This window comes from Tamandua tetradactyla, chromosome 5 (genome assembly GCF_023851605.1).
Source record: "Tamandua tetradactyla isolate mTamTet1 chromosome 5, mTamTet1.pri, whole genome shotgun sequence".
Classification (NCBI taxonomy): Eukaryota; Metazoa; Chordata; class Mammalia; order Pilosa; family Myrmecophagidae; genus Tamandua; species Tamandua tetradactyla.
This window is the reverse complement of record NC_135331.1, coordinates 2,805,197-2,832,980: the sequence shown is the minus strand read 5'-3', so window position 1 is coordinate 2,832,980 and position 27,784 is coordinate 2,805,197. Positions and strand designations below refer to the sequence as shown.

Genomic DNA, 27,784 nt, shown 5'->3' with positions numbered 1-27,784 from the left:
GGCACAAGTTGAGGATGTTACACTGATGCTGGTGAACGTGGGCCCCCAGTAGCCAGGGAGGATTAGCTGTGTGGGTACGCCGGTCTCAGGGGTATTATAATCCTGGTGTGCACTAGTCTGAGGCACAGGGCCCTTTGTGCGCATGTGTAGAGCTGTGGCAGCAGGTGGGCATTACCCCCTTGTAGATTGGGGGCAGCTGTGACCTGGGTGTACAGGTCGGCACTTTATCAGAGCTGGGAAGTGTGGCTGAGGGCTGTGTGCATGCGTGCGTCTAGAACTGTTCCTAGTCTGACATTCCCGTCCATGCACTCCCATGGGCTCCACGGCTCTGCGCTTCCACACCAGGCTCCAGCTTTCTGCCTCTCAGCTCCTCGGTCTCTGCAACCAGCGCTGCCCCATGTACTACAGAAGACACTCCCGAATTGCCACCTCAGGCGCCCTCTTGTCCTTTCTCTAACTTTTCTGTGGACAAGAACTGCACTGTTTAAAAAGTATTCCCTATTGGAGATGGCAGTTCATTGTATGATTTTTTTTTTAATGTAATTGATAGTATTGTTGCTGGGACACCAAGCCCTGGGCTGCTGAGCTCTGGGCTTCATGCTGGGTGCTAAGTGAGGCTTCAGCCTCTTAGATGGAAGGGGTTCTTCAGTGTGCGCAGAAGCAAGCCAGGGAAACCCCTTCCTGTGCAGCATGGGGACTGCTGGGACACAGGTGGACAGGTAGCTCTGTAGAAGAGGATGAAAGAGAGGGCACTTAAGCTGGTCCTGAAAAGATAAACTGGGTTCTCATTTAGGAAGGAGAGCAAGGCACGTTAGGGAAAGGGATGCCAGGATCCCTGGTGACTGAAAGGAACACTTGCTGAAGTTTAAAGCAGAGGTCTCTGGATTTAATTCTGCGCACCATCAAAATGCCCACTGTGAAACTTAAATATACATGTATAGCTGTTATCATGATGTATATACTTATGAAATGAACAAAATAGTTTAAAGTGAAATTAAAAATTATGATATTCTGGCACCTCATTGGTTTAACTTTACATGGTTTTGGAAATTCTTGATTTAGGGTCAGATTGTAGAGGATGATATGTGTTGAGCTAATATGTTTGCTTTTAACTGTAAAACAAATAGGGGTAAAAGAGGTCTTTAAAATTGGAGAATGACATGAATTAGATTTGCCCTCTTAGAAGATCACCAGAGACTGAAGAATTTTAGAAGCTGTTGAAATTTGAGAAAAGATATGGTAACCTGATTTAAATCAGAGTGCCATGAAAGGGAAATATCATATCCTGTCCCTCTAAACCTTCAGTAGGTCTTCACACTGTGGTGCAAGCAGTTCCTTCTTGCCTGGAAGACTCTGTACCACCTACTTTCCAATTTGTAATCCTTGTACATCTCAGCTTTGAGTGTCAGCTGCCTTAGAGGCAGGCTTCTTTGGTATGTCTATTTTTTGTTACGATTGTTCTGCTTATTTCCTTCACTGCACGTTTTTTAGTGTGTAATTATGATTGTATCTGCCTTTTCCAAGAGGGCTAATATTTGAGGCGTTGACACCATGTGCCCGGTGCTTTGTATGTGTGTTCTCCTTTGACCCTCAAAGCTGCCCTCTGTGGTAGGCTGTTAGCTCCATTTTACAAATGAAGACCTGAGTCATGGGTCAAGTAGCTTACAGCCATTTACCTAAAACGTGAAGGAACTGGTTTCCAGAAGCTACCTCCTGCCACATCGTGTGTGTGTGTGTGTGTGTGTGTGTGTGTGTGTGTGTAGGGTGAGGGAATGGGTTAAGGGGTAACCTTTCAGACATTCATGCCTAATAGAGTTTGGCTTGCTGTAGGCACTTACCAACATGATGTTTTTGAAGTCATGGAGAGAATTGGTGGAACAGATGCAAGAGCAGTAAAGGAATAATTTAGAGAGAAATAACTCGGTCATTTGATTTCCAGACAGTGGACGGTGATGCCACTAATAAAGAATGGAATTATGGGAGACAAATGGTGGGTAAATACTAGCGTTGATGATTAGGTTTAAGCTGCCCATGGAACTGTGGGAAGATGAGGAGGAGGCAGTAGGCAGGGCCTGGGGTCGTCCTAGATCATAAATTCCATGTGAAAGAAAGGACCACTCACTAACACCCTGATTCTCCTAACAGGATTTCCTTCTGAGGTCTGTTTACTGTACATAGTTGAACTGAAAAACTAAATTGTGGGCCTCACCGCCTGGCCCAGTGCCAGGAACGTCGTCCCAAGGAACTGTCTGCATGTTCAGAGAAATTGGGAAGATATGGAGTTGCTCAAGAGTTTGTTTTGGGTTCTTTATTAAGTTTCGAGGTTATAGTGGGGAAATATCAAATGCAGTCATGAGCATTGAGCCCCATCTCCTCTGTTCCTTCAGGGAGAAGATGACGGGGCGCGCCAGAGCACGGGCAAGAGGCCGGGCTCGTGGTCAGGAGTTGGCACAGCATGTGGGCATTGTCACAGTGAGTTCCTCCCTGGTACCAACTCTGGAAGAGAGCTTCAAGAAACTAAGAACCTGATGAATGGTCATCAATTTAGTCCATTGAAAATAAATTAAAACTGTGTCTTATGAAGGAGATAGGAACTTAGCAGAAGATAATGTTCTGTTTGCTGAGTAGATTAGAAGTTTTTCAAAGTTCTTGGCTTGAACAAATTTTTTAATAAAAATAAAATATTTGATTACCAATTTAGATTGGTGTTGTTGAAGACCTGAAACTTACTTAAGACTATTTCCCCTGATACAGAGTCAGCAACCTGGTTATATTCTGCCTAGACCTCAGCAGCCACCCACACAGGGGGAGCTGGTTGGCCGCGGACGGCAGCGAGGAGCTGTAGGAGCAGTGGCCAAATCACAAGGTGAAGGGTGGGTGAAAGGGCTTTTGTGTGTGTGTGTGTGTGTGTGTGTGTGTGTGTATGTGAGACCTGGGATAGCAGCGAGTGTACAGACCCTAGGTATGGGGTCTGCAGCAACCCTTTAAGCTACAGCAGGCATCCTCAGACTGTGCCAGCCTGCTAGAAAACTGCTGGGGGACTTCCTTGCTCCCTGGAAATGAAAAGAGCACATCATAGCCAGGGACCTACATTAATTCTTCCAAAGTGACTACTTAAACATACATTGGCTGGGTAGGCACTGACACAACTTTAGGGCATGCTTGCCAACTTTAATGGCTTCATCATAAACTGGACCAACTTTTATGGTTGTAGCTTTGCTTTATAAACTGCACTTTCACGTATGTTAAATTGGTGAGTCCCACTTCTCAGAAGTGAAATCTGAGACCAAAGTTGTGACAACTGGTAGAGTCAGAATACCACTTCTGATCCCAAGAACTGTGCTTTTTTACTGCATTGTTGCAGAAGTGGATCATTTTGGGACTTGGTGTAAGATTGTGAGGATTAAAGAATGTCTGGGGTGACAGATGCAAGGCCCTATCTTGTCACCTTTCACTGCTCTTATGAGGGTTATATCCGAGGAGTGCTTGCAACAGTAAATGTTATACTATATTTTAGAAATTAATATGAAAAATTTAATAGATTTATTGTTAATGAGACTTTGTTTAGGACTTTGATTTTCATTCCTTAAAGGATGTGGATGCATTGAAGAGTTTTAAATAGAACAGTGGCAAGTCTGATTTGTGCTTTGAATAAATCAGTCTGGTAGCTGTTTAAGGTAGAATCAGTATAAGGTTTCCAATCTTATCTATTCTGAAATCTCTCACTTTTGTAGGCTGACTGTTTATCAAGCTTTAGCTAAATGTGATATTAGCAGTATTATTTATAAAAAGGGAAACAGACTTCGTTTTCTTTATTCAAGAAATTGCAATTTTTTTTTTTTTGCATGCAGAACAGAATTTTCTTTTAAAAGGTAAATTCAAAATTTTCAGGAAAAAATTGCAGTTAGTCCTTTCTGACCTGTTATTCAAGCTGGATTCAGTATGTATAACCCCTGTTAGTGCAGTTAGTTATTCACCCAAGGCAGGGACTTCTTTAACCAATTCCCTGGGGTAAAAAGTTATGTTGGTTTGAAATGATGTATGTCCCCTAGAAAAGCCATGTTTTAATCTAAATCTCATTTCATAAAGGTAGAAAATCCCTATTCAATACTATATGTTTGAATCTGTAATTAGATCTTCTCCCTAGAGATGTAACCCAATCAAGGGTGGTTGTTAAGCTGGATTAGGTGACAGCATGTCTCCACCCATTTAGGTGGGTCTTGATTAGTTTTTGAAGTCCTATAAAAGAGGAAACATTTTGGAGAAGAAAAGTGATTCAGCGAGAGCAGAGCAGAACGACTTAGCTTTGAGAAGTAGAGTCCACCAGCCAACAACCTTTGGAGATGAAGAAGGAAAATGCCTCCCGGGTTGCTTCACGAAACAGGAAGCCAGGAGAAGAAGCTAGCAGATGATGCCGTGTTTGCCATGTGCCCTTCCAGCCGAGAGAGAAACCATGACCGTGTTCACCATGTGCCCTTCCAGATGAGAGAGAAACTGTGACTGTGTTTGCCGTGTGCCTTCTCAATTGAGAGAGAAATCGTGAAGTTCATCGGCCTTCTTGAACCAAGGTATCCTTCCCTGGATGCCTTTGATTGGACATTTCTATAGACTTGTTTTAATTGGGACATTTTCTCAGCCTTAGAACTGTAAACTAGCAACTTATTAAATTCCCATTTTTAAAAGCCATTCCATTTCTGGTATACTGCATTCCGGCAGCTAGCAAACTAGAACAAAAGTTTACTGAGGGAGACAAAGATGAACAGTTAAATGACTTAAAATCAAGGAACACACGTCCCTGAGTTCTTGAATTATAGTCCAGTTGTCTGGATCTTTTCAGGAAGGGCTGTATTTAGTGCTAGGTATAAAGAAGTGACTTCTGCTTTGGTAAAGAGTTCCTGAGTTGTCCGCAAATAACCAATGGGATGTGATAAGTACACAGTAGGGGTGTGTGTGTCTTGTAAAGGAGCAGCTGAGTTTGCCTGGGCCCACTACAGGAGGGCTTTTGGGAGGAAGCTCACATAAAGAAATTGTTCTTTCTTTGTGGGGATGCCAGCTGCCTGAAGCTCTGCCGCCTCTGGTCTGGTCTGGTCTGTTTTTTTTTTTTTTTTTTTTTTTTTTACATGAGCAGGCACCGGGAATCAAACCAGGGTCCTCTAGCATGAGAGGCAAGCATTACCTGCTGAGCCACCATGGCCCACCCTCTGGGCTGTCTTAATAGCAGCGCTGTGGAGGGCAGTGTCCTCATTGTTCATGTTTCAGGTTGCCTAGGGGTGTTGATTTCTTTTTCTTTTCTTTGTTTAAAGAACTCCAGATATCTGCTGGATTTCAGGAGTTATCATTGGCAGAGAGAGGAGGTCGTCGTAGAGATTTTCACGATCTTGGTGTAAATACAAGACAGAACCTGGACCATGTGAAAGAATCGAAAACAGGTAGGTAAATATGGAGAATCCACTTCCAGTCCATACAGGACGGTACTTGAAAATAAATGTTTCATGTATTTACTTGTATGCTGTGTTTGAGCAAGGATCGTGCGTCACTTACCATTTTATTTCCCTTTTGGCTTTGATAAAATAGGTTATAGATGTCTTAAGGTACACTGAAATGTTGTTTTATTAAACATTCCATAGATCATTGAATTTTCTTTGAAATTTTTTCTGCAAAGAGATTTGTTTGATTTGGTTGTAAATTACTTGGTCCATAGAGAATTTATTTCTAAATGTACACTTCAGGCACTTACCTAAGAAGTGCTAGAGACTGTTCCCAGAGTCAGGTGACTGAGGACTTTTATATTGTCTGCTGCTCTTAGCCTTTGTTTTACAAAATTGGCTGCATTATTATGGGAGGAAAAATTCCAAGGCAGAATGAAGCTGATATTTTGTTCATTGAATCTGACTGACTTTGACAGGTTCTTCAGGTGTTATAGTGAGGTTAAGCACCAACCATTTTCGACTGACATCCCGTCCCCAGTGGGCCTTGTATCAATATCACATTGATTACAACCCACTGATGGAAGCCAGAAGACTCCGCTCGGCTCTTCTTTTTCAACACGAAGATTTAATCGGAAGGTGTCATGCTTTTGATGGAACAATACTATTTTTACCTAAAAGACTACAGCACAAGGTTATTTCACATGTTTGTATGAGGGCTGGGAGGGGAAGGATTTCTAGTTCAAAGCAGAACTGCTGCAATATGGGATAGTTACCATGGCTCTTAGAGAGACCCCAAGGGTCTCCTGTCTGATGTGATTTGTAAGAAACCCAAAGATCACTTCTGGCATTATTATTTCATTTTGGAATCTACCTGAGTAACTTCATGATTACAGATGAATTAGGATAAATATAAACTTAAACACTCCTTTCTTACAGCCATTCTTTTACTAAAATTCCATTAAAAATTTTCTGTACTTTTTTCGATGTTACCTTATTAAACAGACATTGTATGATTGGACTTAGTTTTCTCTTGGCAATCAAAAATTTGGTTTTCTACACCCTCTCTCCTCAGGTTACAGAAGTGTTTAGTCAGACCCGAAATGGAGAGCATGTGAGGATAACAATCACTTTAACAAATGAACTTCCACCTACCTCACCAACTTGTTTGCAGTTCTATAATATTATATTCAGGAGGTATGTTCGTATTTTTCTCAACATTTTAAGAAAAATTTCAAACAGACAGAAAATCTGAAAGAATTATGCAGTAAATACCTGTCTGTCTAGCACCTAGATTTTAGTGGATTAAGATTATGGGGTTGATCTGTGTTGTAATTATTTTAAGATGTGATTTAGTTGCTTTAAACAGTATTATGTCTTTAATTGCCCTGTTTGTGTTGTCATTGGATCTTTGGAATACTGCATGAATTTGTGTTAAGAACATCCCCACTCAGGAGTTTATTGTTAATTTTTTATATTCCTTCTCCCCATTTTTCTTCCCCACAACGAGTGCCTAGTCAGGAATGGGAACAGTTAAAATTAAGCCTGTTTGATTTGTTTCATCATGGGAGACATAACTGCATGCTCTATAATTGACTTTCAATGTGGCTACCATATTTTCTAAACCCCACATTAGGACCCATGTGATGCAGAGATTTTTCTTTGGGTGAAAAGCAATCTGGCCTGAGGCCTAAATTGACATTTTGATGACTTGCATGAGACTAATGGGACATAATACTTGGATTTGTAACTTACCTTTAAGTTGGTCATAAGCTATCTCTGATGTAAGGACAAATCATTTTGCTAAATAATTGTCCATAATTACTAATTGCTAGATTTATTTTTCTCTAAACAAGGGATTGACAAACTTTTCCTGTAAAATGCCAGACAGTAAATGTTTTAGGCTTTACCAGCCATACTGCCTCTGTCACAACTACTCAGCTCTGCTGTTAAAGCAAAAAAAACTGCCAGAAACAGTATGCAAATAATGATGGCTGTGTTTCAATATGACTTTACTGATGGAAATTAAAATTTGAAATTCATATAATTTATATGTCATGAAATAATCTTTATTTTATTTCCAAGTGTTTGAAAATATGAAAACCATTCTTAGCTCATAGGCCATACAAACACAGCAGGCATTCTGGGTTTGGCCTGGCTTGCAGGCCTGCACTAAAAATGTGCCATTCTGATTGTAGTGTTAGAGATATTGACCAGTATTCGCTCCTGTTTAACTATTATGACTTTTTGATTTCTAGGCTTCTTAAGATCATGAATTTGCAACAGATTGGACGGAATTACTATAATCCAAGTGACCCAATTGATATTCCAAATCATAGGTTTGTATTAAATGGAAAGTTTCATATTCATTAGGCTTAATCACAAACTTTGAAAGTAATGCTCTACATTAAAATCTTTACTAATATGGCTGTTAATGGTACCCACCACACTAAGTGAATATTTAACTTTGCTTGAATAATAATGCATTCCAGAAGATTTGGGTTAAAAAAAAAATCACAATCATCATCTGTCACTGGGGAAGCATAAATAGTTGTCCACCACTAAGTTTGGTGTGGTCTTACCTGATAGAATCCATCAGAAGCTAATGAGGATGATTTCTAACCTTCCTGTGGTGTGTTAAGACTGAAGCCCAACTGGTTTAGGTTTATTATAATAATTGTAGCACTTTGAATTACATTGGCAACTTTTTTCATGTCTTAAGCCAGCGTGTAGAAGGGCTTAATGAAGCTAGTCAGTATATTCATTTAAAATAGAACCTATTATAAAAAACAAGTGAATTGCTGAAGTTTTTAAAAAGGCAGGTTTCTTATCTGGAGCTACATAAAACCCAGGGATAAGTTAATTGACTCGATCAAAAGCTTTTTACTTTAGACCCAGTTAATAAAGGTGAAAAACACAACTTGGTACAAGCAAAATATGTGTAGATCATTGTAGAGATTGCTTCATGACTTCCATTTTATTTGACAGGTTGGTGATTTGGCCTGGCTTCACTACTTCTATTCTTCAGTATGAAAACAACATCATGCTGTGCACAGATGTCAGTCATAAAGTCCTTAGAAGTGAAACTGTTCTAGATTTCATGTTCAACTTATATCATCAAACTGAAGAACATAAATTTCAAGAACAAGTTTCTAAAGAACTAATAGGTTTAATAGTTCTTACCAAGTAAGAATGCTTCTTAAAATTAAAAATAATCATTCTGCTGTAGATCTGAAGATACTGTGATGATCTAGTCCCATAATGTAGGTAGGAAGTTGAGTTTTAAAGTGGAGTCCTGGGAAAGGTGTGAAAATGGAGAAGGCATCTTTTTCTGAGAAGGGAGTTATTGAGAACATTTTCATCTGGAAGGGACAAATATCTAATGGTTTTTATCCTCTTTAGTTTTTATTTTATGCTTTAATTGTAATTTAGTTACTCACTTCCCTCATCCATCCCACACAGTCTTTAAGGAATTCTTTCCCTTCCTCTTTCTGTAACATTGTATTTTACTTGGTGATTTGAAACTTTGTTTTTAGAGCATATATAATTACTGTCTGTTTTTTCTTTTAATGTTACTCTTCACGCATGTCAATCACATATCAGTGACTCTGGATCATTCCACAGGTATAATAATAAAACATACAGAGTAGATGATATCGACTGGGACCAGAATCCAAAGAGTACCTTTAAGAAAGCAGATGGCTCTGAAGTCAGCTTCTTAGAATACTACAGGAAGGTATGAAGTTAAGACTGATTTTCTTTTTAACATGATGTATTTAGATCTTAGTAGAATTCTGGAATCTCTTCAGTAGAATTTTATGGCACTCCTCCATGTTTGGAACAAGTTCCTTTTAAAGTTGTTTGTAAATGTGTTTATTAGGGTACACACTGTATGACCAACTTTAACCCTTATCAGATTATTAAAGCACTGCTTTTATTTTATATTGTTCACATACTGAGAATTTTGCTCTGTCCTGGTTTGTGTGTTTTTTTGTTTGTTTGTTTGTAACAGAATGAAAAATTGCATTGGAATTTAAGCACGTGGAGGACAAGTAGGTAGAAAAAGAGGTGGACAGAGTAGGAGTTGGCAGCTCAACTTCCTGTGCTCAACTCTTTAACTTAACCTGGAAGGTGGCTTCATTCTCCTGACTACAGGCTAACACGTGTATTGCCATTTATATATTGATGAAAACCAGACAGACTTGTTTAGTTCATGTTAATCAGCTTACTGGGTGATCTTCCAACACTTGTTTTATAAAGGTGGTTGTATCTTTTTGCACGTAATCACCAAATGGAAAAGGCCACTGGAGGCAAATGGAACAGCTCCTAACTAGAATAGAACAGAATGTCTCTATAGGAGTACATGCTGCCACTGTTGTAATATTCAGAGATAAGCACATCTGGCCTCTGACCTCTGAAGTCTCAGAAGGTCACTTTCTATTTGGTATGCTCTGTTAAAAGTACAGGAAAACTGGGTTCGTTCCCTGCTTCCTGCCCATGCAAAAACAAACAAACAAAAAAACACAACAGTACAGGAAAACTATTTCTAGAAAACTATCAATTAAAATCTTAAGGTTTGTCCTTGAAGTGCAAAAACTTATCTCATTTTTCCTACTTTCAGTAGGATAATTCCTGTTTCTTCAAAGCTGGAAAATGCCCATTTTTTGTATGTTTATCATGTCAAAAGTATACATCTGATTTGTGACCTTGGAAATGCCTCTTTTTAACTAAAAATTTTTTTTATTGATATCATATATTCACATACCATGTAATCATCCGAAGTGTACAATCAATGTGGTTCACAGTATTGTCATATAGATGTGCATTTATCATCACAGTCGAGTTTTTTCTTTTTTTGTGAAACATAACATATATATTAAAAAACAATAAATTTCAATACACAGCACCACAATTAGTTTAGAACAGATTTCAGAGTTTGGTATGGGTTACAATTCCACCATTTTAGATTTTATTTTTAGCTGCTCTGAGGTATTGGAGATCAAAAGAAATATCAGTATAATGGTTCAGCAGTTAGACTCATTTGTTAAACCCTATTTTCTCTGTATAACTCCACATTACTCTCCCACTCTTTAGGGGTATTTGGGCTATGTCCGTTCAAACTTTTTCATGTTGGAAGGGGCTGTTGATAATATGGGAGAAGGGGATGGAACTAGTTGATGTCCTGGAGAGGCTGGGCTGGGTTTCAGGAATTATCTGAACCAGAGACCCATCTGGAGGTTGTAGGTTTCTGGAAGGTTACCCTACTGCACAGAACCTCTGTAAAGTCTTATAGGTGTTCTTTAGGATTGGCAGGAATGCTTTTGGTTGGGGTTGGCAAGCTATGATAGGTAGCAATATCTAACTGAAGCTTGTGTAAGAGTGACCTCCAGAGTAGCCTCTTGACTATATCTGAAGTCTCAGCCACTGATACCTTATTTGTTATACTTCTTTTCCCCCTTTTGGTCAGGATGGCATTGTTGATCTGACAGTGCTAGGGCCAGGCTCATCCCTGGGAATCCTGTCCTATGCCACCAGGGAGACTTTCACCCCTGGATGTCATGTCCCACTTAGGGGGGAGGGCAGTGGTTTCAGCTGCAGAGTTGGGCTTAGAGAGAGAGCAACAAAAGGAAATGTCTTTTTGTTGATTATTTCTTTCACCTGCTCTACTATAAAAGAACAATAACAGATGCTACTAGGGAGGCATGATCTCTGAGAAGTCTCCTTGAAGACTCATTCTGGGCAAAATGAAATCAAGCCAAGAGCTCTCTTGGTTTGGTGTCCAGTCTGTTTTCAGTCTTAGCCCCTTAAATTCTCCAGCCCTGCCTGATCTGGTCTTCTGGGTATCATAGACAATCGTGAAAAATGTATCTTTGCATTTCTCTCTGGCTTATTTCAATGATCACTGCCAAGGATTGGAGGGTTTGGTATATGTAAACAGCACCTATAAAGGTGTGACATTGGCTGAAAGTTTGATTTAAACATGAAGCAAGGTCAGGGTTCTCTCAATCTCTGTTTAGTATTGAATCCTTGGTGCCACCTCATCCTGTTGTCAATGGCTTGTTAAGCATGGATGCACTTGAAGGGTCTGCTTGAGCTTTGACTGTGCTTATCCCTCTATGACCTCATCTTTGCCTGTGCTACAGATACAGAATGGTAATAATAGTGCCCAGATTTCCAGCTGTAGCCCAGATACCTCTCAGCTTAACTGCTTCCTTGCTTCTAAGCATTTGAATGTCTCAGATGCCTCAGCTGGGGACAAGAGTGAACATGTTACATGCCCAAACCTGGGCCCCTCTGTCCAGGATTCCTGGGTCCAGTGACAGTGAGTGCCAGAGAAAGAGGGGTTTGGCTGTTTGTGCAGCCTCAGTGTTTAATTCATGGGCAGGCGAAATAATGAGTAATTCAGACATCTGTGATTCTTGCCCTTTGCTTTCAATAACTAATTACCTTATTGTAATATGAAATACCTTCGTTTTTCTCATAAGTGACTATCATCTTCTGACTGTGTTGGTCTCTCTCTTTTTATTTTTAAATTCATTTTGCTGGTTTCTTAGTATTCATTTCTGCTTTCTGGTCGGTTTTCAAACTTATGCAAGTCTGATTTTACCATTCTACCCTAGATGATTAAGTGGTTTCCGTTGTCCTTGTTAAGGTCATTGGTCTTTAGCCAGTGAGACCCTGATTGGGGTAGCCCTTCCTCCTTTTCCCTTACTGCCTCCCCTACCCCACCCCCACCCCCACCCCAGGGCTTTTTCCTGCATTGTCCTCCAGGTGCAGCTCTGCATACTTGCCTCACACCATTGGGCTGTATGTCTCAATTCGTATGACTTCTGCCGGAAGACTTCTCTGACCACGAGGGATAAAAGGTTTTAGGAGATAAAATTAATCAAAAGGAAGTGGGGCTGAGAAACTTGAAAGAATCCAGACTTTCTTAGGACTTGCTAGTAGTTTATTAAACTTGTGGTTTTAGTAGTAAGCTATGGCGTGGGATTAAAATTGATGTCTAGACAATAGTTAGAGGGCAGGAGACAGAAGAGCTCCATGGGCTCCAAAGTGGAAAGGTTTAGCGGTAATGTAAACAGAGCCAAAGGTGTCGGCCTTCTGATGTAGGCAAAATGTAAACAGACTTGACAGGCTTTTCCTTTAGATCCTGAGGCGTCCTAACATTTTAGAATCAGGAGCTCTGCCATCAAGCTCTAGTGGTAAAAAAGGGTGAGAAGGGACACTTTCTGAGATGAATGCCATGCTCCTTCCTTGTCTGTGAGCCCAGGATGACCAAATGGTGTAAGGAAGGTGATTGTTGTTGCTTTCTCTATTAGGGTTCTTATAGTTATGAAATAAGCCATTGTGGACACATGAAACAGAGGTCAGATAGGGGTGTTCTACTTGAAATTTTGTTTGAAATAAATCTATTTCTGGAAAGCTGGTAAAAGAGTTTAGTGTTGGACAAAGTCAAAGATAGGCTACAATCATGTATCTTAATTCATGAGGACAGGTGGCCAGGACCTTCCCAGGGGGTGGGTACTCAGGGCAGGCAGGCGCCTCTCAGTCTGTTGATGAGGACAAGACTAAAGAAATGGCCTTTTATGTGTTCAGTGGAGATGGGCAGTATTTTTTTTTTTTTTTAGCAGCTGTAACTTAATGAAGCAGGAAGCTGAAGGATGTTGGGGGATCTGGGAGGTGATTGGAGAGAAGCTCTTAAAAACCCAGGGTGAGAAGCTGGAGTGCAGCAGCTCATGAGAGGTTGGATATGGGTCTAGAATGGTGGAACTGAATTGGAGGCCTGAGGGCCTACCCAGCCCCTGCATCAGATTGTGAATCCTGACTCTTTTGTCTCTTGACAAGTTCTGAAGCTTGCATTAGGCAGTGATGGCATGCAGCAGGTCTTAGGGGGAGGATATTAGTACAGCTTATTGAAAGCTGACTTCTTGAAAGTGTTGGGAGTTTAAAACTTTTCCTTAAGTTAAAAATGTTGTGCACTGTGGAAGCCATTTCTCTCCCCTACTTGTCCTCCTAGGACAGCTACTCTTGGGAGTGGCAGTTTTAGAGTGATGGCACTATTGTGAAGCCTTGGAGTCACTCAGGCTCCTCTTTTGAAATCAAGAGATGAAAAGTGAGAAGAGCCAGGACTGTGTCTAAACTTCAGGACTCAGCCAGAGCCTTACTGCCCTTTGACCAGCTGAGGTTTTAGGGGAAAAAGATGAGGTACTCAGTAGAGCCTATGAACCAGAACTTGTTTAGGGGATGAAAATGCATTTTAAAGACTACTTGGAAGCGATACCAGCCTTGATCTTGGCATCTGTTCTTATTTTTAAAAAAAAAAAAAATCCCTTACAAAACTACCTTTTTTTTTTGCCTGTTGATATTACTAAAAACATTTGCTATGAATGATGATACCTTTCTTCTCTTGAAAAGCAATATAACCAAGAAATCACCGACTTGAAGCAGCCGGTTCTAGTCAGCCAGCCTAAGAGGAGGCGAGGCCCTGGAGGCACCCTCCCAGGGCCAGCGATGCTGATCCCTGAGCTCTGCTACCTAACAGGTACCCTGGAGGTTTGTTTGCTTGTTGAGTGAAGCCACTGCTCTAGTTTAAGTTCCCATTCTGTCCTAGCAGGTGGTCAGCGCTCCTTTATTCCCCTCTCCCCTCCTCCAAGACAGCAAGCCTTGAAACTGCTCTCTCAGAACTTTCTTTGTTTACTCATCACTACCCTGCACTCCAAATATTATTTAAATTCAATTCTTGTTTCTTTAACCATACACCTTTGTGTGTTCTGTTTCGAGGTCTCACTGATAAAATGCGTAATGATTTTAACGTGATGAAAGACTTAGCTGTTCATACAAGATTAACTCCAGAACAAAGGCAGCGGGAAGTAGGAAGGCTCATTGATTATATCCACAAGTAAGTCATCAGCATTCACTAGGTATGCTTTTGTAGTTTTGTTTGGTGTTTCAAGTGAGACGGGTCCCTTGTTATTTGCAGTATTTAGGTGGGTTCTTCAGGTTTCTGGTGAGGCTACCATGAGTCAGGGAACAATGGTTCAACTTTATGTCCCCGTCTTTTCTAATTCTTCTAGAAAAAGATGACGGAAGAGGAGAAAGGTGTTTTTGGACAAACCATTTTCTGTCTTTGTTATTTCACAGAGTTACTTCGAAGGACAGATGGTTTGGGCATCAGAACTTTAAATTAGAGGATGTTATAAAGGGAAGTTTAGATGTGATAAAAGGGAAGTAGATTGTACTTGTGTGTGTTTCCTGACAGGTCCATTAAGATCTAAATCCTGAGAGAAATGTCGAAATTTATTATAGGGTGCCGTGGATATCTATTTGCTTATGCCTGTTAGTTTTTGCTGTGTTTTCTTAAGTTTAGTGGTGTGTAAATATGTTAATTTACAGAGATGATAACGTTCAGAGGGAGCTCCGTGACTGGGGTTTGAGCTTTGACTCCAACTTACTGTCCTTCTCAGGAAGAATTTTGCAAACAGAAAAGATTCACCAAGGTGGAAAAACAGTAAGGCAATTTTTACTGTTACCAAGTCAGATTTGGGTCAGATTCACAATAAAGAAAGTCAAAATAACCTAGTTACCTACTAGTGTACTTTTCTTACCTTTCTTTTCTCCCCACCACCTCACCCTCAGCAAATGGGAGTCCCCCGAGGATTTCTAAAATGGAGAAACTCCAGAAAGAGTGAGGTAGAATCACTTGGAGAATGTGTAGACTGTATTCTGGCCCCTTGATAATCTGAAAGATTTAGCTAAACAGGGGCTGAATTATGTTTAATAACCTGAGTTACTTAACAACGAGGGACAGAGACTTCTCTCTGGGCTAGCATCCTGTCAGCACTGAGGTGACCCTATACAGAAGACTCCCAGTTTATTCAGCTTCATTTTTGCCTACACTATTTCTCTGTGATGAGATATATCATGTACTGTAATGCCTTTTATCTTCAGATAAGGAAAAGCAAGCATGCTAGAGAAAACTAACTTCAAGGGCCAAAAATGTTTAATATTTTTATAGAGAACGGTGTCCTTCCTGCCTTCTCAATGTTCATGAATAACATTCTGATTGTATAACTTAATATTTTAATTGCAGTAATTTTTATTATGCCCTGTAGTGATAGTACAACGTACCTGTCAGGGTTGTTGGGGAGGTGGGTAGATAGGGAATGTAAAAAGCCCCAGAATTTTTTTTCTCTGATAAGTAGCACCAGCTTGCTGTACTTTGAATTTATGTTACTTTTCTGCCTCGCTTTCAGTATCTGACACCTCAGTGAAGTTAATTTTCAAAGCCTTATTTTTCTATCTTTAAAATAAGGACAAGAAAGCCTAACCTTATAAGATTCTAAAAAAGACTGTAAAGAATGCAGCTAAAGCACTTAGGGGAATGCCTGGCACAAGTCAGCCCTAAAGCAGTAGCTATTAATAAGACTGTATTTGAAATACAGTTGGCATCATCCTGTGGATATATACTTTTTTAAATTTATTCTTCTTTCTCCCCTGAGAGCATTGTGTTTGTCATTAGAATTCTGATTCAAGAATAGTACTCTTAAGGTTCATAATATGCCGTGGTAGAATTATTGAAGACTTTTTGGCTTTATCTCTGAGGACTGACAATGGAACTTACAGTCTCTCTAAACTTTCTTCTAGTTTGATTACAATCCACAGTTTGCAGATTGGTCAAAAGAAACAAGAGGTGCACCACTAATTAGTGTTAAGCCACTAGATAACTGGCTGTTGATCTATACTCGAAGAAATTATGAAGCAGCCAATTCATTGATACAAAATCTATTTAAAGTTACACCAGCCATGGGCATACAAATGAAAAAAGCAATAATGTAAGTTTATCAAGTAATTTCTACTCTGAAAGTCGAGTCACTTGGAGGATTGGGGGAATGCAAAAATAAAAGTATTAAAAAACAGTAACAAGACAGTCGTAAAGATGACATGGGTTCCTATAATGTAGCCAACCATAAATGTATTTTAGTAACTCAGAGGGTGGGAGAAAAGATCAAGTAGGATTATTTGCTCAAACATGTGCTTGAAACTAAATGATTGTCATATATATATATATATATATATATATATAAGGGGCAGCCTTTTTGTTTAATGGCTATTCTTAGTGTTTTGCATTTTATACAGAAATGTTTTTTGTGTGCTATTATCTATAGGGAATATTGTTAATACATGTACTATTTTTCATTAACTTTTCTGAATGTCGGATTGTTTACTTTCATTTTAGGATTGAAGTGGATGATAGAACTGAAGCCTACTTAAGAGTCTTACAGCAAAAGGTTACATCTGATACCCAGATAGTAAGTAGCTGATGTGCCGGCAATTCTCAGTGAAAGAGTTGTTTTTAAAGCTCATTTGTAAATCTTAGAAGTTTGAGTTCAGTTTCCAAATTTTCTAATTAGGTTCCCAAACTAACCACAAAAGATGTATATTTACTTCAGTAAGGTAGCTCAACAAACATCACCTTCAGTTGTGTGCCTAGGAGATTTTTACTGTGTAAATGGTGAAGAAGGCTGGAGACGAAGCCATCTTAAAACGTCTGGCTGAAAGGTTTTAATTATTCAAAGTTAAGCGTGTTTTCTTTTTAATTATTAAGGTTTATTGTAGAAAAATATGGAGAAAAATGAAGGCACAAAAGTGAAAAACAATTTTTAGGTGTTCAGTGCATATAGCATGTATATGTGTTAAGGAGTGTGACTAAACAGACACTGCCTGCAGTGTGGTGGAAGATTGGTGGAAGAGTGGAAGTCTACAGGCAGACTAGCCCTGTTCAAAACCTAGAAGTTTGTTAACTTCAGCATGTGCTCAGGTCACCTGGAGATGGAGCCACTTCCCTAAGTGTTCTCACCTACTGATGTGTGTGTTCCCCTTCCCTAAAGGCCAGGTGCGCATGTGTGGGATCCCATTACCCTGTGAAATGCGTGTGGCAGGGTAGAGGGTTAGGAACTGGAGAAGGGGAAATTAAGTCAGGGCAGCCAAGTTTGATGGATGATTTGTGTTTGTAATCTCACTTTTAGGTGTTTGGGTCTAGTTTTCATTCATTTGTTTGTTTTGGTCTAAAAGATCATCATTAACATGTAAGGTGTAAGCTGTGAAGTTTAGTCTCTGGATTCATGTCCTGGTTCTGCCATTTATGTGATCTTGGGCTAGTGTTTCTGGTTTTATTTCCTTATTTGAAGAAACTGGGTGATCATATTAACAGTAACAGTTTCTAGCCAGAGTGGTCTTCTGAAATTCCAATGAGCTTATAAAGCTTGCCCCATTTCCTAAGAGCTCGATAAATGTTACCTGCTGCCACTGCTGATGACGGCAGCCAGTTCCCCAGAGTCAGTCGGTTCATAACCTGACTCTTCATTTCTCGAGTTCCAGTGAATCGTTAGAATTACCATTTTAAAGAATAGTCATCAACGCATATAAACCAGAGCCTTTTTAGGTTGTCAGATACTTCTGATTTCATTAATTCTGCCAGGTTCACTTTGGCCTCTAAATGTTTATACGGATGTAACCTGGGCTTATTTGCAGCTGGAAGGCGTTAGGTTGTGCCCCTCTTTCCTTTCCTATGCACCCCCATCATCTCCTTCCTCCCTCACTTTTCTACGTCTTACAAATGCTTTTGTCTGACAAAGGTTCTGACTTAGAGATGTAACTTGTTAGAGATGTCTCTAATGCCCCTTCCACCCCAAAATTCTGTCAACATTGATTTGGTCTTGCATTTTCTCAGTGTTCTTTAATTTGCATCTAGAATGTCCCCTTTATCAGCATGAGAAATAGTGGCTTAGTTGACTCCACATACCTTCCATAACATGGACTCAGGGTAGGTGAACTTAGGAGTTGGGCAAAACTTAACACATTTAGCACAGAATTTCTTTAACAGTCTCTGCCCAAGAACTCTGCATTATGACCTCAAGATTTCCTCTTCCATACTAGAAGAAAATGGGAGAGGAAGTTCGGGGACATTTCCTTCAAGAAGGTGGGACCACAGCTGGTTGGCAGAATTGAAGGCCATAGCTCCTGAAGAACTTTCTTTGCACAGTTCCCCTTCCTAGGCTCATATAACCACTCCCTACTCTTGCCCCTTCAGCACTTCTTGTGGTTTCTAGCTCTGAGGGAGAAAAAGGAGTCTTGTAGTGTTTATACTTTGCAAATAGTCCCTTTATTAAATTCCCATTAGATAATCAAGGTTGTATATTCCATTTATTTTGTCAGGACCTTGACTGGACCAAATCTCCAGGAGAAATATTTCAGATGTTCTTATTCCTAACAGAATTGGGCTTCCAGAAGAAGTCTAATGAGTTGATTATCACCGTTTTTACTCATCATTTTGTAACCTGAAACTGTATGGTGCAGTAAATTCCTGCTACTGTTTATACCCATAGCAGAATATTGACACATACCTGCTAGGGGGACATGTAGTTGCAAGACAAGAGAGTGAGATTAAAGCTAAATGGGGAAATTACCTATGATTATGGTGGAAGAGAAAGTAAAGTGAAATGGGAAAAATGATATGATTTGTGTGTGAATAATAATTCAGATATTTAACTGATTATCAGGAGTTTGGCTGCTTTAAAAACTAATTGAAAATGTATTTCTCTATACTGTTTATATGTAATGAAACCCACACAGAAATATTCTCAAGAAAGGTACAAGTTGAGAGAAATTTAAGTGTTCTAAAGAATTTCCGCTGCACCCTTTAGCTCCTGAGAGTCCCAATGATATTGTGGTGGCAAAGATAAATTTTATAAGAAATATATCTGCATTACTTTAAACCTAAGAAATGAATTGGGCTCCTCTAATCTGTTCCTTTTTTTTTTAAACCCTACATCCTATATCTAAACAAGCAGATTAATATTGCATTATTGTCTGTAATAATGGACACCCCGAGTGGGAAAATGATTTTGTTGGGGAATATAGAGGATGATACTCTGGGAATACAGGATGGAGAGCAGTACAGTCATGCATGAAGGAGCTGGATTCAGCTCCAGAGGCTTAAGCCTGGATTCTCAGGGTGTGGACGGGGGTACATTTGAATCACGCAGTCTCTTTTGTCCCGCAAATTGCCCATGGACTTCCTAGGAACATTCATCTTTTGATCAGATTTTAAAGCCAGATGTTACAAGCTTAAAAGGCATGATCCTTTGTGAATTGTGAGTAAACTCAAACTGTGAGCATTTTGAGTTTATGCTCGTTTGTCTACTTGTCAGTTATCACTAACCTGTCTTTCCCTACATTCTATCTCTAAATTATTCCAAGCTGGTAAATGAGCATCTGTAACTAATTTCTCAAGATTAATTGGTATTCAATTTTGAGATAATTGTTTGCTTAACATGATTTCGTTCCTTTATTAGCATCTATCACTCAGTTGAATATAATGAGCAATGTCTAAAAATTAATTGCACATGGGTCAGCTTTATGGCAGAAATGAATAGTAAAATAGATTGTGTTTGACATTTCTACCCAAAGGTAGGTTTGGTTTCTGATCCTCTCCCTTGAACTTAATCACCACCTCTTACTAATTCTTGGTAAGGGGGCCTGTTGTTTGTTTTTAGGTTGTGTGTCTGTTGTCCAGTAACCGGAAGGACAAATACGATGCTATAAAAAAATACTTGTGCACAGACTGCCCTACTCCGAGTCAATGTGTGGTAGCCCGGACTTTGGGCAAACAGCAGACAGTCATGGCCATCGCCACCAAGATCGCCCTTCAAATGAACTGCAAGATGGGGGGAGAGCTGTGGAGGGTTGATATGCCTGTAAGTTTGCTTTAACTTGGAGAAAAATATTTACTTGATATTTAAGAAAAATAATTGTGCTTTTTAAATGTTGCTAATATTCTGTTTATCTAAAATTACAATATTTTTGTTTAAGCTAAAGCTAGCGATGATAGTTGGTATTGATTGTTACCATGACACCACAGCTGGACGGAGGTCAATTGCAGGATTTGTTGCGAGCATCAATGAAGGGATGACCCGGTGAGTGAGACTTGGTAGCTGGGGATTAAATGGTCAGACCTCTTAGTCTGGGGTCATCACTTGGGCTGCTTAAGAGAGGAGGTAAGAGAAGAAGGGATTCTAGAATAAAGAGGGAAAGATGAGGCAGTGAAAAACAGAAAAGTCTTGTTTTGCTGTTCTATCTTCAGATCTGGTTTTCTGCCTACATCCCTGCATGAAATAGAAATGTAATGAGAGCCACTATGTAACTTAAAGTTCCCTAGTAGCCACAGTAAAACTTAAAAAGAAGACAGTTGAAATTAAATATTTCAACCCAATATATCCAAAATACTATATTTTCAGCATATAATCAAACTTTAAGCTTAGTGATGTTTTTCTTAGTTCAAACCAGCTCCATTACTAATGATCGCTACAGGTGTCCAGTGGAACTTTACTGGCTAGCACGTGCCTTTGTATCTTCAGTGGGCAGCAGTTTTAAACCCTCAATTATAACACCACTGGGATGCAGCATTTAGGGTACTAAGATTTTTAGAAATGTTACACAAAAGAAGACATAAATCCAGGGCCTGGTATCTGGGGGAGGGAAGGATGTTTGTGGATTACATGAGTTGGTTTTCCATTTTCACCTGCCAAATCCTCTATTAGAAACCCAGCAAAAAATTAGGGAAGAAAAATAATATTTACTACCCTACCTTTTTAAGATTTCTCCAGTGGCCCTCATTCTGCCATCTTCAAATTTCATGGCAGTATTTGCTTGGGGTACATCTCATTAAATGTGACTATCCCTAAAACCTTCTGTGTTTAGTAATTTCTCTGGGCCACTGAAATACAATCTCATGTTTTCACATTGACTTTGTCTTGAAAAATCTCTTCAGTGTATCAACTCTTTTGTATTTCAACATAGTAAAATTGTATCTCCAGTGCTTTCCTTGGAACAAAGGAAACTGTCAAGAATAGAAAAGAAAGTGGAGGCATGTGAATCTGTTTGTTTTACTGATGAATGTTTTCCAGGCTCTCTTAGAAAAATGAAATCTGTGATTACTGCTTTCTCATGGCCATAACAGTGAGAGTGTATGTCTCTGTGTGGATATCAGCCCAGGAGGCATCGCTGGGTGTTATGGCTTAAATTTTATTTTCTCCCCAGCAGATGGACTATAATAAGGATTTATAATAAAAGAAAACTTTGTTCGTGATGTCTATAAGGGATTTATAGTATTTTGCTACTTCTGTTTAAGGTTTCATAAAAGCATTTAGAGACTTTAGCAGTTATCTTTAAAGGAAGTTAGGGAAGACTATGAATTGACAAGTACAAAATAATTATCATAGAATAATTCAGAAAGGAAAACCTCTTGACAGTGATTCTTACCTTGGTCATGTTTTTCTCTGAATAGCTGGTTCTCTCGCTGTGTATTTCAAGATAGAGGACAAGAATTAGTAGATGGCCTCAAGGTCTGCTTACAAGGTGAGTTTTCTGGAATGTTCTCATTCTGGCCTCCAAAGCACAGTCTTCAAGAAATTAACCTAAGAGCTGTATGACTGGAAAATGTGCCTAGACTTTTGAAGAAACAAACCATTTCTATTCTGTGGTAATTTGTCTGTAAGTTTTCTGACTTTGTTCCAGCGGCTCTGAGAGCTTGGAATAGCTGCAATGAGTATATGCCCAGTCGCATCATTGTGTACCGGGATGGCGTTGGAGATGGACAGCTGAAGACACTGGTTAACTATGAAGTGCCACAGTTTTTGGATTGCCTAAAATCTGTTGGTAGAGGTTACAAGTAAGCATGCAAATTGTAAAGCATCTTATTATAAAGTTACACTGAATCTTTGAAATCAGGGTCAAAAACTAGTGTGAATGATATAATAGAGCCTGAGGGTATGGAAGGGGGAAGTTGAAAAGGTTTCCCCTGGGGCTTTTTCATAGTGGTGGGGAGAGCTGGGTACCAAGGACTGGAACAAAGGGATGACAAACTAAGACAAACCTTGAGGAGTCCTGTCTGTCTGCTTTCCTCACCGGAGGCCTTGGCATACAAGGAGCCAGTCACTCCAGACCATCCTTGGGCATCTGCATTCCTCATGGCCTGGTTTACCATGAGTGCTCATTTAATTTTTTTGTGAATGTGACTGGACTAGTATTTGCTCAGCACGATGATTGGCAGGACTCCTCAGAAGAGCTTTCTGCTTTTAGAAGAGACAGGTAACCAGGTATGGTGTGACCTGCACTTGGACACGACCATGCTTGTTCTCTTTTAAGCCCAGATTGGGTTTGCCTTCCCTTCCTCTCTTCTCCAGCAGACAGACATGACTGTCAGTTTCATTTGCTAGCAGTGTATCCATCTCAAGGAAGCCGTTTTAGTAAGTTACACTGTTTAACTTCTGATATTTCTCAGTGTCAGGCTGTAAATCAGTTGTGATCAGAAACTTAGTACATGGTTCTGTTAAGGGCTTGATGCATAATCTGGTAGAGATTTGATTTGTGACTCTGCTGTGCAGAGGAAACTCCCTCACAACTCACATACACGCTGTACCCCAGTAGGCATATGTGTTCCTTTTTAAGCAGAGTATACCAATGTCTGAATAATTCAGTGCCCTGAAAGTATGACTGACTAAATGTAGTTGCATTCATCATCATCTTTAAGCCCAAGACTAACAGTAATTGTGGTGAAGAAACGAGTGAATGCAAGATTTTTTGCTCAGTCTGGAGGAAGACTTCAAAATCCACTTCCTGGAACAGTTATTGATGTTGAGGTCACCAGGCCAGAATGGTAAGTTCTGTTTGAGGAGAGGTGACTTGTGTTCTGTGTACTTTAGCATATTTACAGATTTTTTCTTAGAAATACTAAATTCTCCAGCTAATATGATCTAATTACCAAAGCGCATGGTTTCTTAATTTAGTGCCTGAAACTGTGAATATAAATTTCTGTGCAGTTTTTCTTTGGGGGAAGATGTTTTTTGCCTGTGATGTTAATTATATATGCAGAGGTTAAGAACTGCTGTAGGTTGCTTTTGCATTTTTTACATATATGACCTCATCCACAGATTCTTGTTTGCTAATCAGAACGTTTAGCCCTGTAATGCAGTAGTTTTCCAAAGGTCCAAAAGTTATCTGAGACACAGTTGTGGAGAAGAGTGGCAAATGAGTAAGCTTTAAGAAGAGGGTACCTGCTCTGTCATGAGAAAGGAGGGGGCTAGTGAGACCCCGAGCACGCTGCTGGACATCGGCATGAGGGCCTCAGCACACCTGTAAAATCATGAAACTTGATTCATTTTTACTCAGTAAGTTCCTCAAAAACCCTTCTGGGAGAGGAGGAAGAAGTTGGGGACAGGATTGTACAGTGCAGTTAAGTCAGGTTCATAATGACGGCTCATCAAGAACGTGAATTGTCAGGATGGTGTATATTCTTCTATTCACGTTTGGAAGGTGACTTTCATCAAGATGAAGTACTGGCTTAGGTGCGGGGTTTATGTATGGGACAGTGTTTTCTTATATGAGCCTACATGGTGACAGAATATAGATTTGGTTCTCTTTATTCAGTTCTTGAATAATGGAAAAAACTCAGCCTTGGAAGACAAAATGACAAACATTTTAGCAGCAAATTCATCTCCTGAAGTTTCTCTTCAACTGTTCAGGGTGACCTCGTGATACTTTTTAACACGATTACTGCTGTAATAGCTACCAATCAGATGTAGAGCTGACCTGCAGATGTCGCAGACTTAAACTATGTGGGTAAAATTCAAGTTGAATTATGAAGCCTGGAAAATTTCATTACTTTTAATGAAATGTTATTTAAAATTTAGCCGCTGCTGCTACTCAAACACTTGGAGAAGTTCTGCTTTTAATGAATACTGGGATCATTTTTAATGATAAACCATTTAAATGTTAAATGCTTAAATTGGGAGCCAAACTTTTGATTCTACCTCTTTTGTGATTTCTCTGCTCCTTTCGGCAAGTTACTTAACGTTTCTGCCCCTCTCATTCTTCAAAGAGATGTACAGTATGTTCTGATCAATTCTGATTTCATAATTTCATTAGTTTTCATGGACATAAACTGCAGAGTTCATTTCCTTACATTTTTACTAGGTAAAAATTAGGATATCTCTGGATTGATGTTTCATTGGTATCAAGGAAGTGAACTAATCTAATGTTATATGCCTTCATATTTGTCCTACTTGCTTTTATTTTACCCTTTGGGTCTTAAACTTGTTCTGTTGTATTGTTTGATATTCTCTGTTTCCCATTAAAGAACTGCTTTAAATCCTTAATGAATGAAATTAGATTAGTAGATCTTTGTTACCTAACAATGGGAACAGCAAGATAGGAAAACCTTCTGTTGTGAAATCCTATTTTTGTAGTAACAGCCCTTAAAACTGGCCTGTATTCGACTCCCAGCCCCTGAGAGCTGCCTAACTTAGTGTGCCCCCATTTCTGCTCAGTATGGTATCCCTGAGGAAGGTGGAGGCAGAGAACATGGAACCATTATTGTGTACAGAGCAGTTATAGCTATAGCAGATGTTTGAAGCATCAGTGAAAAATATCTAAGCTCTAAATAGTATTAGTATCTTAGACATCTTTAACGTGTTCCAAAACTAATCATGAATAGCAAGTTCTTGAACTTCAAAGAAGTTTATCACATCTTCAAGGGATTAGTTTGCATTAGTGTACAAAATCTCTTTACTTTTTGAGAAACTTGAATCATCCTGATTTTAGCTTTCAAAAAGATAAGCTTTATGTGTATGTGTTTTGCAATTCCAGGTATGATTTTTTTATCGTGAGCCAGGCAGTGAGAAGTGGCAGTGTTTCTCCCACACATTATAATGTCATCTATGACAGCAGTGGCCTGAAACCTGACCACATACAGCGGCTGACTTACAAGCTATGTCATGTATATTATAACTGGCCAGTAAGTATTTTTATCTATCGGTATCTGTTCACATCAATGAGATTGACTTTTCCAAATGGAGTTATATTGTAAAAAAGATTTTGGTTACTATGGAGATTTACAATTTAGAGAAGCTAGATGTAAAGTAATAGAGCCTTTTTTTTCTCCTTCCACTAAAGGGTGTCATCCGTGTTCCTGCGCCTTGCCAGTATGCTCACAAACTGGCGTTCCTTGTGGGCCAGAGCATTCACAGAGAGCCAAACCTGTCCCTCTCAAACCGCCTCTACTACCTCTAGCTGGCAGAAGAGGAGAAGATGGCATTGCTGATTTCTTTTTGAAATTATAACTTGGGGATTTTTTTTAAAGCATTTATTATTTTTTTAAACTGTTACCTTTCTAGGTGAAACTTTGGAAGGGAATTAAGAGCTCTAGAGTCTATTTCTAACATTGCTATTAACTGAATTATTTTATGGGTAAAACTAAGACTTTTATATTTTATCTTGTTTGCCTCTCGTAAGTATGCTGTGAGGATGTTTTCTGTTGGTTTTGATAAAATGTGGATAAGGTACTTCTTATTATAAATTGGCACTCACACTATTTGGAAATAGGGCTGGCTGTTTATTTGGAAGTACTTTCAGGAATGAGCAAGTTCTGCTTGTAAGCATATATTAGTCTTACTTTTTGAAATAACTGTAAGTCAGTTATTTCAAAGTTTAAATAACTTTAAAGTCTCCTGTAAATGACTTTAAAGGAGAGAAAAGGCATAAAGTAAGACCCTCACTACAATCATAAGTGGAGTTTTATTTAAGTATCTAATAACTCATATTTTAAAGATAAAAGCTACCATTAAATAGCCTATTCAAGGTATAGAAAGTGTGAGATTCAGTGGGAAGGTATGCTTATTTTTTTTTAAAAAAATTGTTTACATGGGTAGGTGGAATGGGGGGGGGGTAAAAGAGATAGTTGAAAAGTTTTAAATTTCTGTCCAAAGAAACATTTTAAGGCTCTTAAACAAAAGAGGCAAGTAGTTGAGATTTATATGAATACTACTATTTTATTTATTTTGTTTTGCATCTGGGACATCATTCTATTCTTTACAAAATAAAATTGAAGCAACTGTTACCTTATTTCAATAACAGTGTGTAGTTCTGTTCTTACTGAATATTTTCTTTCCATTTAATATATATTTTTTTAAACTGGAGAATACATTCAGTCAAAAGGATAGCACTCCATTTAAGAAGGTAAATATTTGTCCCTGGAAAATTTTAATGTCAGAGTACTGTTCTGTTAGGAAATGGTGCCACCTGCAGTACGAATGGACATCCAGAGCTTGTAAAGAAATGCAGCCCCGGCAGTCTGTGTTATTTACATGCTGTGTGCATTCAGGCATTTGCAGGAACTTTTAACAGGCTTGAAATAAAATGAATTTTATTTCAAAACATCTTTAGACATTGCATATAAACGTCATGAATCTGTTGTGAACTTACACAGGCCACTGGAACTGCGGTCACTAGAGGGGCTGGTCATGGTAAGTGGCCTTATGGTAGTACCTCTTGGATTGAGCTTTAACGCACTATGAATGAAACCCTTTTTATTTTCCTTTTAGTTGTTGAGCTGATAACATTGTTCTGACCTATTAGCCCAGGTTCCTTAACCTATTTGATTCTAATGAACTCACTCATCCTTAAGTTAACCTTGGTTTGCTTTGTAATAACACAGATTCTTAGGTCCCAGACCAGGCTGAGAATCAGAACATCAAGGGGGAACATCAGGTGATCTGTCTATTAAACACATTCCAAGGGATTTATCAGGGAATTTTGGCAGGTACCAATTTAGAAGGTATGTAGGGTCTAGTTGATCAAATGATTCTGGGAATCTGTTTTGCTTGATTCTGCTTTCTTCTGCCTTGGTTTCAGTGAGAAAGCTGCCATTTAATAATGTGACTGAAGTGGCCGGCACAAAGTTTAGTCTTGGGCCTTTGCGTCCTCCCAGTGAAAAGAACATGCCTTCCGTTGTGGGGTGCCCTGCTCTGGGGGGCTGGGCCTGCTTCTTGTGTGGTGTGGGTCTAGTAAGACCTGCCTTGAGCCATTGGGTAAGAGCAGCACTGTCTGGATGTTGGAATGGTTCCTCAAAGGGAAATTTGAGTGTTGCAGTCAAGTTGGAGTGGACAGAAATACAGTGGGTGTCTACTCTGTTAAATGCAAACTAGTTTTTGGATAAAAGTGGCCATTCCACTTGTCTCTGAAGAGGCAAGATGTAAGCTGAGCAGATGTAAGGGAATACATGGCAGCATTCTCAAAGAAAGGAGCACAGGCTCTGACTGAACTCCAGGTCTCTTACAATGAAAGATGAGCACAGTGTGAGCTGCCTGCTTGCCAACACCAAGTGGGTGTCTACTCAATAGTTTCTCAAACCTTTTGGTTTCACCTCCCTTATTCTCTTAAATTACTGAAGACTCCCTGAGAACATTTTTCTTTTTTTTTTTATTAATTAAAGAAAAAAAAGAAATTAACACAACATTTAGAAA

At 39.3% G+C, this 27,784-nt stretch overlaps 1 protein-coding gene across 4 annotated transcripts in view; it reads left to right on the top strand.

Annotated features, from left to right (window-relative positions):
- Window positions 1-27,784, top strand: part of PIWIL1 (piwi like RNA-mediated gene silencing 1) — a 33,231-nt gene extending 5,447 nt beyond the window's left edge. For 3 of the 4 annotated variants that reach the window (XM_077159547.1, XM_077159545.1, XM_077159544.1), the window contains exons 2-21: window positions 2,388-2,472; window positions 2,755-2,866; window positions 5,304-5,429; window positions 5,906-6,120; window positions 6,502-6,623; window positions 7,685-7,765; window positions 8,415-8,612; window positions 9,051-9,162; window positions 13,842-13,968; window positions 14,208-14,325; window positions 14,820-14,934; window positions 16,071-16,258; window positions 16,663-16,735; window positions 19,982-20,182; window positions 20,298-20,401; window positions 21,772-21,842; window positions 22,002-22,155; window positions 23,017-23,142; window positions 25,131-25,278; window positions 25,437-27,784. In XM_077159547.1, coding sequence (XP_077015662.1) covers window positions 2,395-2,472; window positions 2,755-2,866; window positions 5,304-5,429; window positions 5,906-6,120; window positions 6,502-6,623; window positions 7,685-7,765; window positions 8,415-8,612; window positions 9,051-9,162; window positions 13,842-13,968; window positions 14,208-14,325; window positions 14,820-14,934; window positions 16,071-16,258; window positions 16,663-16,735; window positions 19,982-20,182; window positions 20,298-20,401; window positions 21,772-21,842; window positions 22,002-22,155; window positions 23,017-23,142; window positions 25,131-25,278; window positions 25,437-25,553 — 2,586 coding nt within the window. In that variant the 5' untranslated portion in view covers window positions 2,388-2,394 and the 3' untranslated portion in view covers window positions 25,554-27,784. Of the gene's footprint in view, window positions 1-2,145; window positions 2,293-2,387; window positions 2,473-2,754; window positions 2,867-5,303; window positions 5,430-5,905; window positions 6,121-6,501; window positions 6,624-7,684; window positions 7,766-8,414; window positions 8,613-9,050; window positions 9,163-13,841; window positions 13,969-14,207; window positions 14,326-14,819; window positions 14,935-16,070; window positions 16,259-16,662; window positions 16,736-19,981; window positions 20,183-20,297; window positions 20,402-21,771; window positions 21,843-22,001; window positions 22,156-23,016; window positions 23,143-25,130; window positions 25,279-25,436 lie in introns of those variants that run through there. The other variant, XM_077159546.1, reaches the window with a different exon arrangement.